Source organism: Tenrec ecaudatus, chromosome 4 (assembly GCF_050624435.1).
Source record: "Tenrec ecaudatus isolate mTenEca1 chromosome 4, mTenEca1.hap1, whole genome shotgun sequence".
In the NCBI taxonomy this organism is placed as follows: domain Eukaryota; kingdom Metazoa; phylum Chordata; class Mammalia; order Afrosoricida; family Tenrecidae; genus Tenrec; species Tenrec ecaudatus.
The window spans coordinates 43,268,828-43,284,232 of record NC_134533.1 but is presented as its reverse complement, the minus strand read 5'-3'; the positions used below and the strand labels follow the sequence as shown (position 1 = coordinate 43,284,232).

Sequence of the window (15,405 nt, the reverse complement as noted above, 5' to 3'; positions counted from 1 at the left end):
TCCTAACTGTAATTTTGCTGTTATGAATTGTAATGTAAATACGATATGCAGGATGTATTTTCATTGTTACAAATTGAACTTAATTAAAGCATAGTGATTCATCACAAAAACAATATGTAATTATATATTGTGAAATATTTATTTCTAATGACAAATAAATGAAATTTTGTCTTCAAGCACGGTGTAGTATGGCTAACAGTCTTCATGCTGGGTACTCATATGTGGACATATCTGCATGTGGGCAGACCTGCCTGGAGATGAAGAGTGGTGTCTCGGTTCCTAAGACCACTGGAAATACGTGTTTTCCGATGGTCTTAGGTGATTCCTGTAAAAGGATCGTTTGACCCCAAAACCAATGGGGTCGTGACCCACACGTTGAGAATCACGGGCTTACTCAATATCATATGAACTTCTTAAGTAGTAGTAAAGAGACAAGAAAACCAAATAGCTTAAGATCTAAATCTTTAATATATCAAGTAGCAAAAGACAATATTAGTATTTTATTTGTAACAACTATTTAAATGATATTTACAACTTCTTTATTGACAAATACATTTGTACATAAAAGTATTTTTGGAAAGGAAAATCATATTTAGGGTTAAAATAATGTACACAAACATAATAAAACATACCTTGGGCCAAAATGACATCATTTCTAAATTTTCCTTACAAAAATGGTAATTTAAATATTGTTTTCTAAAATGTCCTTAAAGATTGCTCACTTAAAGGTTTTAAAGAATGACAAACATTTTAGAAAGTCATAATATACCCATCTATAAAAGTTTTCAATTTGCTTAGGAAAGAGAAGAGATTCATTTTCTGGTCACTGATGGTTTTCAGAGGGTCTTCTTTCGAAGAGTTTACATTTCTGAAAATTAATAATAAACACTTTAAAAATCATTTTATTAATTTCATTTCCTTTGATTTTGAAGTGATTTATCTTAGATTTCCTTTTGAAATGCTTCTTCCAAATCTTCTAACCAAGCTTGAATTTATTTTATGGGTTCTTTTTTTATATTCTAGAAAAGAAACAAAGGTACATAAATATGATAATAATATAATTCAAAATGGATTTTCATTATTTAACATACTAAAGTTTGTTGAAAAACTTAATGCTACAAAATGAATTTATTCTTGAATTTAAAAGTAACAACAAAAAAATCACTGTTTGCTGTACAAGCAGTAAGCCAAATTCAGCTGTCCACACTGCAAACTAGTTTGTTCATATACACCCCATACACATAGCAAGTGAAGTCAATCAATACACTAAACGATAGCTTTCATGCCTTCTGAACTAATGAAGTAGTTTTTACAGAGACATTTGTTCCTTTTCTTTCATATAGCTAACCTTAGTATACATTTTTAAGTTGCCAGTAGACGTTACAATATGGCTGTGCTTACGTAAAGAAACTGGAGTCTCTAAGCAATTGCACAAATGAGACAGAATGCCAATTATTAGGAATTATAGGAGAGAAAAAAATTCAAATGAACATAGTGTACTGCTGAAACATACTTAATGACTAACCTTATATTAAATAATACATATGTCTAATTACTCAATTATTAGCTAAATTATTCACCACTTCTACTATGAGATAGTACATATGGGGCTTTAAAAAGTTTGTGGAAAAATGAAATGAAAAGATACTGGGAGTGTTCCATAAAATGTTTGAAGCTCCTCTGTAGGATAATCAAAAGGGTCTAGAACGCGATGATGCTGGGAGATGTACTTCTGAGCTGTGGTCATAACACAAAATACTGGCGTGGTCATGGAAATGATTTACGTTCCTTTATGTGTTTAAGGAACTTGTGGATACTGACACTTGTTCTACCATGTAATGAAGATGCTGAGTACAATGAATAGGTCATAAAGGAAGATGCTTTGGGAAAACATCGGACTGTATAGATGTTAAATTATCTATTTATTAAATGTCAAAATAAGATCTGAGAAATACCCATTGTTGCTCTATTCTCTTGTAAATGCGTATCACTTGAACTGTCTTGTCGGACACGTTTGGCAAGTCCCGAATTTACTGAAGCGGTTAAAGAAGTATTTGACTCAGAGCTGAAAGAGAAAAAAAGAGTTATTTTAACAAAGCATATTTAAAGAAAACATTTCTTTCAGTCAGACCTTGCAACAGAAATTAAGAACATACAAAAAGCATATAAAATAAGTGTAATGCCACCAGGGCTCCTAGAAAACATATGCAAACGCATAAATCTACCCGTGGATGAATCTATTACTTATTCAAAACGGGCGTAATGATTATAGAGGTTATGGTAGCAATTCTGCAGCAGAATGCTTCCAAAGTGCACTGCTGGACTGCAAATAGCTTTGTTATTCACAGTATAGAAAAAAATAGCACAGTCACAAGAGGTAACCAATCAAACAGGTTATAAATCTGTATTATGTACCCTAATCTAAGAGCTATACAAGTGTGGTTGTTTTGAAACCTTGTTCTAAAATCAAAACATGGTAATTGTGCTATGAAGAATCTGAAGAGAATGAGATATTTTCATATGTTCTGTCTCCAAAAATTTTGTTCAGCCTCGTATGGTTAACTTGAAAAATTTCTAACTCAGAGCTGATGTACTATATCATTATAGTATTAAATATCTATTATGGCCTAGTGTTAAAAGATACACAGCGAGTAAGGAACAATAACTTCACTCCTGAAAATCTAACAGATATTGGCTGGGGATGAGTAAAATATGACAAACTCACAAAACAATATAAAATAGAGCGAAAAGTAAAGCCACAGGCTTTAAATCTAAAAGGAGCCAGAGATTCTTGGGTTTAGGGGACGAAATAGTGGCTTCTGTAGATGAGTATGATTTGGATCCTGAAAAACAGAAATCTTTCCTGATTGTGGCAAGAGGGAAGGACACACTTCCTCTCTCTTAGTCAAATAATATTATTATTGAGGTATTTCTGGCTAATAGTGATATTATCTATCATTTTACCAAGTTAGTGCTAATTTGACTGTCAAGTAGGTTAACAATTGATGGCTTCCATTTTATGGCAACAACTTGCTCTTCTGGTATTAACAACCATGTGGTAAATTATTAAATATGTGACAGTGTTGGGTATGTATAGGGTGCTTTCAGCTCGTGGATTTGGCTCAAAGATGACTACTGATGTTCAAGTGAAAGAGTCAGTTTGATGGAAAAGAAAAATAGTCAAGGATAAGCACATTGAAGTCAGGGAAAAATAAATCAGTGACTGCAAATTCCACAGGGCTCCTAAGATAAGTGAGTATGGTTCATTGTGGCCATTGATTGTATCTTGTATGCTCAAGAATGCAAACAATCTCTAATAATCTGGTAATAAGATGGTACTAACTAGTGTTCTAAATGAGGCCTGATGGCATGGTGGGAGGTTAATTGTGCTTTGCAAAATTTGCAAAGCCATGGTTATGAGTTGGGCTGCTAGTCATAAGGTCAGCAATTTGAATCCACTAGCCTCTCTGCAGATGAACAAAGAGGCTGTCTATTCCTATAAAGAGTTACGGACTGGGAAACACAGAGGTAGATTTATTTTGCCCTACAGGGTTGGAAAAGACTTGAGTGTGATTGTGAGGAAGTGAGAAAGTGAATGAGTGTAAATGTGAGTTCTAGAAGTAAACAATTAGTTCCTTTTTGGCTATTTGGAGACCAAACTGGTGATTAAAGTATAAAGATTAATGCCATTGGTTTCTTTTGATAAATTTGGTTTCCCCTACAAATTATCTTACAGTTGTCTTTATTACTTTATGATATGACTTTTTAATTGTGGCTAGTTTTATCACATTACTTTTCACTTACGGTATACTTTTACAAAAATGATATTAATATAGTTCATATTCGTTGCAATATAATTCAATCATAATCAAGTCAGTTATATGGTAAAGTCAAATATACCCACAAGTAGGATTTACATAAAACATAACAATGAAACACTCACAAAAATTAATCATAAAATAAAAAGACCTAAAGCTGATAAGAGAAAAATCAAATTACTTTAAAGAATATATTGATACAGGAATACATATAAGATACATGTGAATGATCTTCCAATTGTGTTAGAAAAACTTTTCTATAACCATTACCAAAGGTTAATAATTAACTTTATGTTCCCTCACATAGGTCAAAAGGTTTCTGCTATCACATAAAATTGTACCTCATTTTCCTTGCTGAAATAATCTCTAGGTGGAATTTATTAGGCAACTTTCAAAACAACAAAACAGTATATGGAAAGTGAGTCCGTTTTGGGCTGCTAAGAAACTAGCTAATTAACGATGACAAGAGAGACTAAAAACCCAGCGAGCAACCAAAAAAGCATGGATATATACAAAAATAAAGAAAAACCTCATCCCTTAATTAATATAATTCATGAGTAAAAGTTTATATATATATTTGTATATTTGGAAGATTGACTAAGTAAAAAAGTTTAGTTACATGAAAAACTCATTAAAATTTAAATCAGTACTTAAAATATGAGCAACTAAAATTTTAGTTTGGTAGAGTTTTTTGATAACTAGTGCTTTTGAACTCTAATATTTTTCAGAGGAAAAAAATGATGTAAAATAAATAAACATATACAAGAACCTTCTTTATTTTATAAAATGCAATTTATACATCTTCAAATATGTACAGGAAGTTGATAAGTGGAAAATAACAAAATTTATTACTCTCAAGTGCATGTAGACTTAATTAGGGAAAAAGATTAACAAAAAAGTAATTATGTACATTTCTAACATTAATCTCTTTTAACCTTATTTAATGGCAGGATCTAATTACTGCTACCAAAGGGAATGTAACAGAGCAATTAATAGGGTAGGAGAAATCAAGTTACATTTTTCACATGCCCTTTAATGTTATTTCCCAATACTAGGTGCTTGTATGGAAGGAAGCCCTTTAACTTTTAAAAGCCTACCCCAAGTACTAACTGCATTTCATGTGAGAAATTAAAAAAAAATATTCATTTTGATTTTGACGACAGTGCTGACTTTGGAAATACTCTTAGTTATTGTCACACTGTAGTTAACAGAACATGCTACCAGCGCAGGGCTAGAAAATGCACCAACATTACTTCATAGAGAGAATGATACAATGGAGATTAGTAATAACAAACAGATTATGCATATGATGGTGGTTAGTCACGATCATGACTTAAGTGACTCATTCTCACTTAAGAGCTTATTTAGACAATTCAAATTTGTGCCTTAGCAAAACAAAGTTTCAATGTCATGTACAGTCAGGAGGGATCCAAAACTCTACTATATTTTGTTTGGGAGGGACAAGAATAGATCCTAAATTAACCTAGAAGATACTCTTTGTGGCAAAAATAAGTAGGCTACTTGTTAGTTTTTTTCTTCTAGCCCAAATTATAACAGGTGGAAAGGAGACATTCAAAAATTAATATTACCTTACGGTTTTCTACTCTTGGCCAAGAAAAAAGGGGTATAACAAGCCAGATCTATTTTATATTTAAATATATACTTGACTTCAAGTGACATAGTTTGGCATTTGTTTTGTCTTTCATTTACAGCTATTTTGCTATGATATCCTAGGGTATTCTTTGACTTCGTCATGCTTACAGGCTACAGTGCTTTGTTTGTCCTGACAATTTCTGGAAAACTCTTTGTCTCCTTATGGGAATTAAAAGGAAAATTTTTGGATCTTTTTAATCACATCCCAACTTTCTCCTACCTTTTCCCCTTTGTATTTTCCATCTTCTTGTTTTTCTGTGCTCCAACTTTGACATTTTCTATTACACTTCCAGTTGACTAATACTATCTTTTGCTGAGTCTCATCTGTTAAATTTATTGTCTTAACTTCAGCAAATTCTATGCTTTATTTTCAGTTTAAGTGTCCAATTTGATACTTTTTGTAGAATTCAGATCTTTACTGAAATTAACAGCTAGCTCATTGAAGTTAGTTAAAAAATTAAAATCCCTATCTAATAATTGAGTATCTACATCGCTTATTGATCATTGGTTCTCTAATTTGCTTGTTCTTTTTTCTTGAATTTTGATTAGTTCTGGTTTTGTCTTCTGGCGTACTTGGTAATTTTGTAGTAAGCACTAACTAGTGGATATAATAAGCAGTAGAAGCTCAATAGGTATTCTTCCAGGGAAGATTTAATTCTCTTCTGCCTAGCCGGCAGAATAGAGGGAAACCACCATGATCCAATCTGGGATGGAGATGGCCTAAAACTGAGTTGTGACATTTGAAAACCGTTCTATTTCTAGCTGTTCTATCTCTGGAGCACAGTGAAATGCTGCCATGTTTAACAGAACTCCCCTTCCATCGTGGCTCCTGAACACCAAGCATTTCATAGCTCGACGAGAATGCCAGACTCTGCTGGGGACTTTAGCTTCCCAGCCCTTAAATTAAGCTTGGTTTCTTGGCCTCTCCAACAACGACCATGGCATATGTCGCGAGGGAAACAACTGTCCAGAATGCTTTTGTTTCCTAGCTTGTTGAGACTGCGGTTAACTCTAGACTTTCGTTTTCTGCTTTTTGCCAAGAACGGAAAAGAATCCTAAAGATGTAAGAGAGGCAGCCCAGCATCCTACGGTATGTTTTCTGCTTCTCTAGAATTTTGGTCTTTTAAGTCCTGGCTGTCTTTTTCCCCCTGCAGTACCTTAAAGTAGTTGTGTCCTAAAGCTGCCTTGTGAACTCGTTGAAAGCAAGGCTTGGTCTAAAACAAGCTTTATTATCACACTTGAAAAGGGAAGTCCCTTTACTTACTATTTTGTCATATTCTAGAATTCATGGAAATAATATACTTCTAGGACTAAAGAAATTTAGTAATGTCTAAGAGGAAAGAGAATTAAAGGAATAAAAACTTTTGTTACCAGAAGAAAAGTTAAAACTAAGTGACATTTTAAAAGGCTAAGACTTTTCAATTTATTTTTAATAAACCGAAATATGAAATACTTTATGTAAATATCAAGTGGTATACTTGGGCTTTTATCAAATAGTAACTCCTGTTGATAATACAAATCCAGTGCATCCTTCAGACCAGTTTACCACATGTACTGAGATATGAATTGACAGTCTAACTATAGGAAAACATTTAAAAAGCCATAGGAATCACAGCACTGATATGGTTTGTTTCATCGTACCTTGTCAGTTTCCGTTTCCTTTTGGCAGCAGCAGTCATCGCCATGTAGGATGGCACTGTGCTCGGTTTTGTTGAGAGTGAGGAAGGGTCAAGCCTGGGTAATAATAATAAAAAAGCATTGGATTTACACTATAGAGAATATATAAGGCAGCTCTCTTTATAATTTAGAAAACCAATTTGGTATTCATAGAAAAAGAAAACTCGCTACATCTAATACCTTCCTCACTTAAACCAGGTTTCTTTCATTTACTTTTATACAAATCTAACAGCGTTGCTATCATGAGATTTGTGGTTCTAGCAGTATACAATAGCGATGGCAGTTTATTCCACTTTTTATTTAAGATTCGGTGTGATCATACAAATGAAATGATAATATGTTCACTTGGGTGACAGGAAGTCATCTTTACCTTTGATATATGATAATTTTAGAGTAAACTGGGGTTTGTGGAACATCAATGCAAACTGTGGAATTCTCTCCAAGGAAGATATTAAAGAATAAGTATAGCAATCCTTTATGATGGCTTATATCATTTAACTTTGGTTTATTAAGAACAAACCAAATATATGCAGGCCAGGACTCTCTGAACATTTATAAGGGTTAATAGACTTAAGATACCAAATTTAAGAAATTTAAACATTGGTTGTTTAATTATCAAGATAGCATACTTAGGGGGCATGCAAAGTTTGCAGAAAAATTCCATTATCCTTTCATTTACTTTGCCCATGAACTCACTCTTCCTATGTAAGGAAGCAAAAGAAGGAAATACATATTTTAAGGCTGTGTTAGCCAAAAAGAACAAAATTGAGAAATATTAGTTTCCTGTACCTTTGTAACACGCTATTGTTACAGTTTGGTAGTGATCCTTTCTCAGGTAATTCCTTCTTGACGCTTTTGGTGTCTTCACATATAGTAAACGTGGAGTCCAAATCCTTCTGCTCACATTCGGGAAGCATATCAACAGGAGTATCTACTTCACGTAACATTTTCATGGAATTATGACTGTTTATGTTTGAGTTTATTGCTTGATGCGATGATTTTATTGAGGTCCCTGTAGATGGCGTTTGGAAAGCTCTTCTACAGTCTTCTGGAGTATACAAAATAGGTTGAAGTTCTTTGCTGAAAGAATCATTGAATTGAGTACTTTCAGACAGTACAGATTTTGGGATAAGTTTTGCTTCCAAAGGAGAAGACATCAGTTTTCTCCGAGTTCGTTTTTGTGGAGGAATTTTAAGTGGATTAGATTCACTTGAAGATGTGCCTGTGTTGACAAAATTAAAAAAAAGATCAGCAATGCATAGGAAGTAGTTTTCTAATGATGTATCACTTAAACCTAAACAAAACAAAAACTCACTAATAATGAAGAATATTTTTATCCATTGATATGGCTGAAAGGAAATTTGAATTAACGGGAAAAGGGATTGCATAACTTTAAGTACGGTTAATACACTCATAAAGGAATATATGACACAAGACATTGCTAAAATCATATTAATTTAAATATAATCATGAAAACAAATTTCCAACCAATCAGACCAAAATTCATATGCAATTTCTTAACTATCATATTTGTTTTGGGTTTAAGATAATAAAGGAAAATATGCAACATTTTATAGGCACCAAATTAACTTGTTGAATGATAAATTATCACCTATTTGCTAGTCTGCACGACTAGGAATGGCAGTGACCAGTAAAATCCCAAGTGAATGAAAGAATTCTGTTACTTTCTCAGGTATGATTGCGAATTAGGTAATCTAGTTCCATAATCCATCTTCTAAATGATATGTAATTCACAGGTTCACAAATAATTTAATATCAAAATGAAATCAATACACCATAATTTCATTTCTTTTTGAAAACCTCGGAGTACTTTAACTTGGACTCCCCAACTCGACCAACGCAGTTCTCCCAGATGTCAAGTGCCATCACTAAGTTTAGTGATCTTTATCCCAGCTTGAACTTAAAACTCCTGCAGCGTGAGATACTAGAAGTAAATCAGTCCCCTTGTGGACAGCTGATACTTGATAAAGTAGTTCATTAGATGGAAGAAGAGGGTCTATTTAACAAACAGCGGTGGCAAAGCTGGATGTCCATTTGCAGAAAGATGAAACCGAATCCACACTTCACAACATACATCACACTACTCAGGATGGATTGAAAATCTAAAACTATAAAGATCAGCTAAAAATAAAAAAAGGAGGGTCAAACTTCCCCACTACCTTTGAGATGATTCCAATACATAGCAGCCACACGCAGGGTTTCCGAGACTGTAATAAGGGATGAGACAGTTCTAGCTTTCTCTTGCCTAGCAGCTGGTGGATTTCAAATAACAGCCTTGCTGTCGCAGCCCAATACTTAAATCCACAGCACCACCTGGGCAAACAGGGAACCTCAGTCTGAGGAATAAACAGCTTATGAAACTAACTAAAAATGTACGAACAACAAAAGATAAACTAGATGGGACCTCCTAAAAATGAAACACATAGTTGCATTAAGACTGCTCCAAAAGAGTAAAGAGGAATCTACAGGCTGGGGAAACCTTTAAGGAATGGCATATTTCACAAGGACTAATAACTAAAATTTATTAAAAATGTCAACACAGTATTAACAAAAAAGTCCAGTGAAAAAATTGGCAGAGAGCACAAACAGACATTTCACCATTTAAGATATTCAGGAGACCAACAAAAATAAAGATAAAATTCCTGGTTAGAAATACAGAAGATGCGCTCTCTCCTCGTCCTCCCGCTCTCTGCTTGGACCTGGCTGTGGAGATCCTGGCCATCTGGAGGACTTCTGAAGTAATGCGGAGGGTTCCATGGTTAAAGCATTTGGCTACTAAGCAAAAAGTCGGCAGTTTGAACTCACTAGTCTCTTTGAGAGAGAAAGACATGGCGGTGTGCTGTGAAAATTTACAGCTCTGGAATGCCTAGGTTGCTGTTCTTCGCTGCCTGAGAAGAACTGGTGAGTTATGAATTAAAAAACCTGGAAACTCAACAGCAAAAAGGAAAACTTGGGTAAAAATAAAATAATAATAAGGGCAAAAGCTTGAATAGACATGTTCTTCAAGAAAATATACAAATGGCCAATAAGCACACAAAAAGATGTTCAACGTCATTAATCATTAGGAAAATGCAAATCAAAACTACAATGAGATACGATTTCATACCCACTAAGAGGACTAAGGTACACCTGATCCAAGAAGAGATATTTTCAGTCACCTCACATGCGTGTAAAAGCTGGACAATGAATAAGAAAGACCAGAGTATCGATTTATGCCTTTACTTATGGTGTTGGCCAAGAATATCGAAAGTACCATGGAGTACCAAAAGAATCCACATATCTGTCTTGGAGGAAGTATAATCAGAATGTTCCTTAGAAATGAAGAGAGCAAGCCTTTGTCAGGAGGGACCAGTTCCTAGAAAAGGACAATCTGTTTGTTAAGGTGGAGCATCATCAAAGAGAGAGACCTGCAAAAAAGGTGGATTGATACTGTGGTTGCATTGAGGATGGTACAGGATTGGATAGTATTTCATGCTGTCGTACACCATGACTCAGAGCCAATTCAAAGACACCTAACAATAACAAAAAGATGGCTATTAACAGACAACGATGGGTGGTGGTGTTTATGGAGCCAACTGTGGGCCCCCACTCCCTAAATCAAGCACTGCTGAATCCTACCCGCATACCTGAGAGTGCAGTAAAATGGGAAGCCGGTTTTCACTGCTGTGCTAAAAAAGAGAGATAAGTTCCCAGTTAACTGTTCAAACTAAAAATATAAACTCACTGCCATTGAGTCTATGCAGGCTCAGTGGGCCTGCAGGAAATGGTAGAACTGCCCCTGTGAGTTTTCAAGACTTTAACTGGTTAATGGAGCAGAAACCCCGTCTTTTTCCTGCAGGCTGATAATTTCAAACAGCTGACCTTGCTGATCACAGCCCAATGTGCAACCACTACGCAAATCAAAACAATGATGTCATGTCACTCCAGCAATAATCACCAAGTTCAATTAGACAGAAATCAACAATTGCTGGAGAGGTTGTGAAGAAATTGAAATGCCTATACACTGCTGGTGGGGGTGTAAAATGGTACAACCACTGTGGAACATGGGATGGTACTTTCTTAAGCTGGAACCAGGAATACCATTTGATCCAGTGATTCCACCACTAGGCATGTGTCCTAGAAATAAGAGCTGTGACGCAATAGATGAATGCATCCACATTCGTCACAGCATTATTCACAGTAGCACAACCTAAGGAACCATCCACAGAGCAAAGTCTAAACAAACTATGGCACACATAAAAATGAAACAGTAATGTTAAAGAGGAACTGAATCTGTGAGACACCTCATAACGTAAGTGAACCTGGAGGATACTGTGCTGACTGAACTAAATCTATCACAAAAGAATGGAAAAGTACCAGGGATGAGTAGGTAAAGGAGGGAAATCACTAACTAGAGAGTAGACACAGGTGAAGAGAAAGGCTATATATAGTAAGAGGGAGGTTAGGCCAATATGACCAAGGCAAAGGAAGACGCTGAAAGGTACAGAAGCCTTAAAGGAAAGAAAGGTAACCACTTTCACATATTCAGTCATGCATTAACAATAAAAACAAAAATATCTTGGAGTAGATACATAAGTAGACATGTAAGCTGAAGAAGTGTGGAAAGGCAAATGGGTCTGTACTGTGAATATAGACAGGTTTAAAAGCCCTGCTAACACAGTGGTTGTATATTGGCCTGTGAACTGCAAGGCCTGAAGTTTGAAACCATCAGTCGCTCTGCAGGACAAACATAGGGCTTTCTTATCCTGTCCCAGGAGACGTTCTGTCCTATCTGATTGGGTTGCTAAGAGTCTGTATCAACTCAATGGCAGTAAGTTCATATTTTTGGTTCATACACAGGTTTGGCACAGGATATTTCTACGTGCTGCAAATACTATTTCCCGGTACATTGAAGAGCATATAGAAGGCAGTGTTATGAAAACTTATCCATGATCACTTTATAGAAATGAGTCATTGGGCTTAGTAACTGGGGACTTTAGTCCTGGGAGACATCTAGATAGGCCAGCTATATAATTCACAAAGCCTATATCCTACTTTGGTGAGTAGCAACTGAGTTATGTTTAAAAGCTTGTGAGTGGCCATGCAACTAACTATTCTTTCCTGGTCTGGAGCAAAGAAGAATGAAGAAAATCAAAGACTGACGCAGGCAATTAATTAGCACCAAGGACTAATGAACCATGTGAGCCTCAGTCTGTGATATTGAGATCAGAAATCAAGATGCTGTCTAATTACTACTAGAGAGAGCTCTGTTTGGGACCACAATAGAAGGTTCTAGACAGAGTGGGGGAAAAATTCCAGGACGAAATTTAAAACCTTAAAAACAAAAACAAAGCCACTTACTAATCTGGTAAGGGAGAGGGGGACTTTTTAAAGCAAACAACATATAGGCCCTATACTGTGAACAATAAGAATTTTGAGAAAGGTTTAAAAAAAAAAAATTAGCCCTGTGAGACTAAAAGGTATTTGCCAAAAAATGAAATTCAGAAGGTGGAAAGGGCCATGAAAGGAAACAAAACACTTTGGGAGAAGTGGGAAGAGGTTGTTACATTGGGATTGCTACTAATATGAAACAAAATGCTTACAAATTGCTACTTTAAATATCTGCTCTTTTGCTGACTATTAAGTACACAGATTTCCCAAAGGAATCATAGTTGGCACCCTAGTCTTTACAGCACGCACTCTCTTTAATTTTAATTACTCTTTTGCCATTACTTTCTCAATCATCTGGGTCTCAAATGACTGGATTTTTACACTTTCCTCTGCATTCTGAAACTTCCACCAGTTTTCGTTTTTAAATTATAAACATAATTGTAAAATTATTATTTTGAATAAAAACTTTTAGTAATCTTTAAAAAGAATATCCCTATCTTTAATAGGGACATTTTTGGTTTCTAGTCCAAAAGTAAGGGGCAAATTGCTTTGTTTGAAGTGTGTGCTCCTACACTATCAGACATGCTTCTCCAACACCTTTTCCTACTACAGAAAGTGACTTTATACAAAATAAACTGAATAATGTACTTATCTTGCATTTTTAAACCCCCCCCCCCCCGCCCTATTTCCATCTGGTGAACTCTGCAGTGTCTGCCATTATGTGCCTTTGCTTGCAGTGTGTTGTCTAGGGAAGGAATTACAATGTATATTTTTGCCAGTTTTGTAATCATGAAGAAAAATTCCCAATTGATACTGTGTAAGGAGTCTTCAATATTTTCATGGGAAAATTCTATTATCTTTTAAGTCGATTTTTCCATGAACTTTAAAAAGTCCCCTCACATTTGCTTTCCTGTATAATACTAAGTGAATACAACTCAAAGCTGAATAAGTTATGGATTTCCATAAAGCAATTTAAGCTTTCAATCAAATTAGAATCACAATCACCAGTAGCACATGCATCATTCTTCTTCTGTTAGTTGGCGATAGGCTCTGCTATGGCTGGGTTGACAATTACCCTCTAGGAAACACAATTTAAAAACAGGAAGAAAAACACGGTTCCTGTTCTACTAAAGAATTTTAATTTTCTGAGAACTAGATAAATGAGATCCAGATCTTAAAATAATTTTCCACTCCCTTTAACATGACATTTGTCAAATTTTCCATTACCAGATATTTTTATACTAATGCTGCAGTGTAAAGACAGTTACTTTTCTGCACTGTGCTGCTACCACCAATTTGGTGGCTATTAATAGCTGGAAGATTAACTTCTTTTCCCATGAGAGGCAGCAGGGGTATAGAGGATAGAAAACTAGATCGAGGATAGAGAACTGAATTGGGAGTCAGGAGACTTGGATTCTATTTCTGGCTCCAGAACTGACTCAATGAGTGACCTTGGGCAATTCACTTCAGTAGTGTGGGTATTAATGCCCCTCAGAAAGCAATGATGCTACTCTTTCACAGACAGGGAATTTTCTAGGATCAGATGATATCTATCAAAGAGTGAAGTTAAAGGAAAGGGAATGGAAATGCACATGTGCTTCTTCAACTGGTAGTACTGCTCCACTCATAGTGAAAGCTTTAAACTGTGTTCCAGTATTCTATCAATAACTACAGTTACTGTTAAAGCAATCTGTATATACTTTAGGGTATCAGACATTGAATTTATCATGCTCAATGATAAAATGTAATAAGCCAAAGATATTGTTAATGCAGATACCTTTGAATATTATTTGAAAATACAAATTTTACAGCAATACACTTTTGTATGCTATAGCAAACAAGGTCTCAAAGGAAAAGGATTATCCAGTCACTATTTTACTTGCACATATGTACAGGGAGGCAATCTCTATAGTAGTAAACTCGCAGGGGTGAATTCCATGTGAGCTTCTCTTAGAGAGCATGGAAAAGTGGGTCTTCCTACTGAAGAAATATTCAGCTGCTCTCTGGGATAATCTAAACATATACCCAACATCAAATTGTTATATGATCAATCTGGGAAATGTTTGTCCAAGAAAAGAACAGTAATATGACAATAATATAATGTATAAGCCGAAATTTTCAGCACAAAAAAAGTGCTGAAAAACTGGGATTCGGCTTATACACAGGTCAGTGGTATCCCAGTGAGGTGTAACATCTCGCTGACCCCCCCACAGGTATCGGGTCGAGTGCAAGTTATCTCGCGGGTGATTGCAGTTCCTCCGCTGTTCATTCAAAGCCCCGCTGACACTGCAGGGCTTTGAATGTTTGTTTACTCACATCTAACCAATCAGAGCCGTCCTGTGATGTGGACGGCTCCAATTCGCAGAAGCACCTGTAGTGATTCACTTACGCCGGCAGCTGAACTGGTAAGGATGTGTCTGTGGCTGCACTATGTCTCTCCCCTCTGGTCTCTGTGTTAATTCACATCCTCCATCTCCCCGCCCTCCGCCCACCGCCCACCTGGACTCCCCTACCTCCTCCTGCGGGCGGGGTGGGGGTGGGGGATTACCATGAAAGTTCTTTTTCAAAGTCTTGATTTTTCATCCTATTAGAAATGGATAGTCTCGAACCAAAACAAAAACACCGGTCATATGAGGCTGGTTTCAAAATGAAGGTGTGTCAAGAGCAGAAGAGAGCAATAACAGTATTGCAAGTATGGAATTCTGTGTTGAAAAAAAAGCAGGTGAGGGAGTGGTGGAAAATGAAGGCTGACTTGGAACAGATTCCAAAAGCTAAAAAGGCTCGTTGTGGTTTACCGTCTTTTTATGGGGCTCTAGAGAGTGAATTGCATAAATGGGTTATGGAGTGTCGTCAAAATGGTGACTGT

At 35.8% G+C, this 15,405-nt stretch overlaps 1 protein-coding gene across 2 annotated transcripts in view; it reads right to left on the bottom strand.

The window, feature by feature from the left end:
• Positions 1 to 582: 582 nt before the first annotated feature.
• The window catches only part of KIF18A (kinesin family member 18A), a 101,354-nt gene continuing 86,531 nt past the window's right edge, over positions 583 to 15,405 (bottom strand). For both annotated transcript variants that reach the window (XM_075545957.1, XM_075545958.1), the window contains 4 exons: positions 7,938 to 8,370; positions 7,113 to 7,205; positions 1,956 to 2,065; positions 583 to 1,019 (listed from right to left, as the gene is read on the bottom strand). In XM_075545957.1, the coding sequence (XP_075402072.1) occupies positions 937 to 1,019; positions 1,956 to 2,065; positions 7,113 to 7,205; positions 7,938 to 8,370 (719 nt within the window). In that variant the 3' untranslated portion in view covers positions 583 to 936. The remainder of the gene's footprint in view (positions 1,020 to 1,955; positions 2,066 to 7,112; positions 7,206 to 7,937; positions 8,371 to 15,405) is intronic.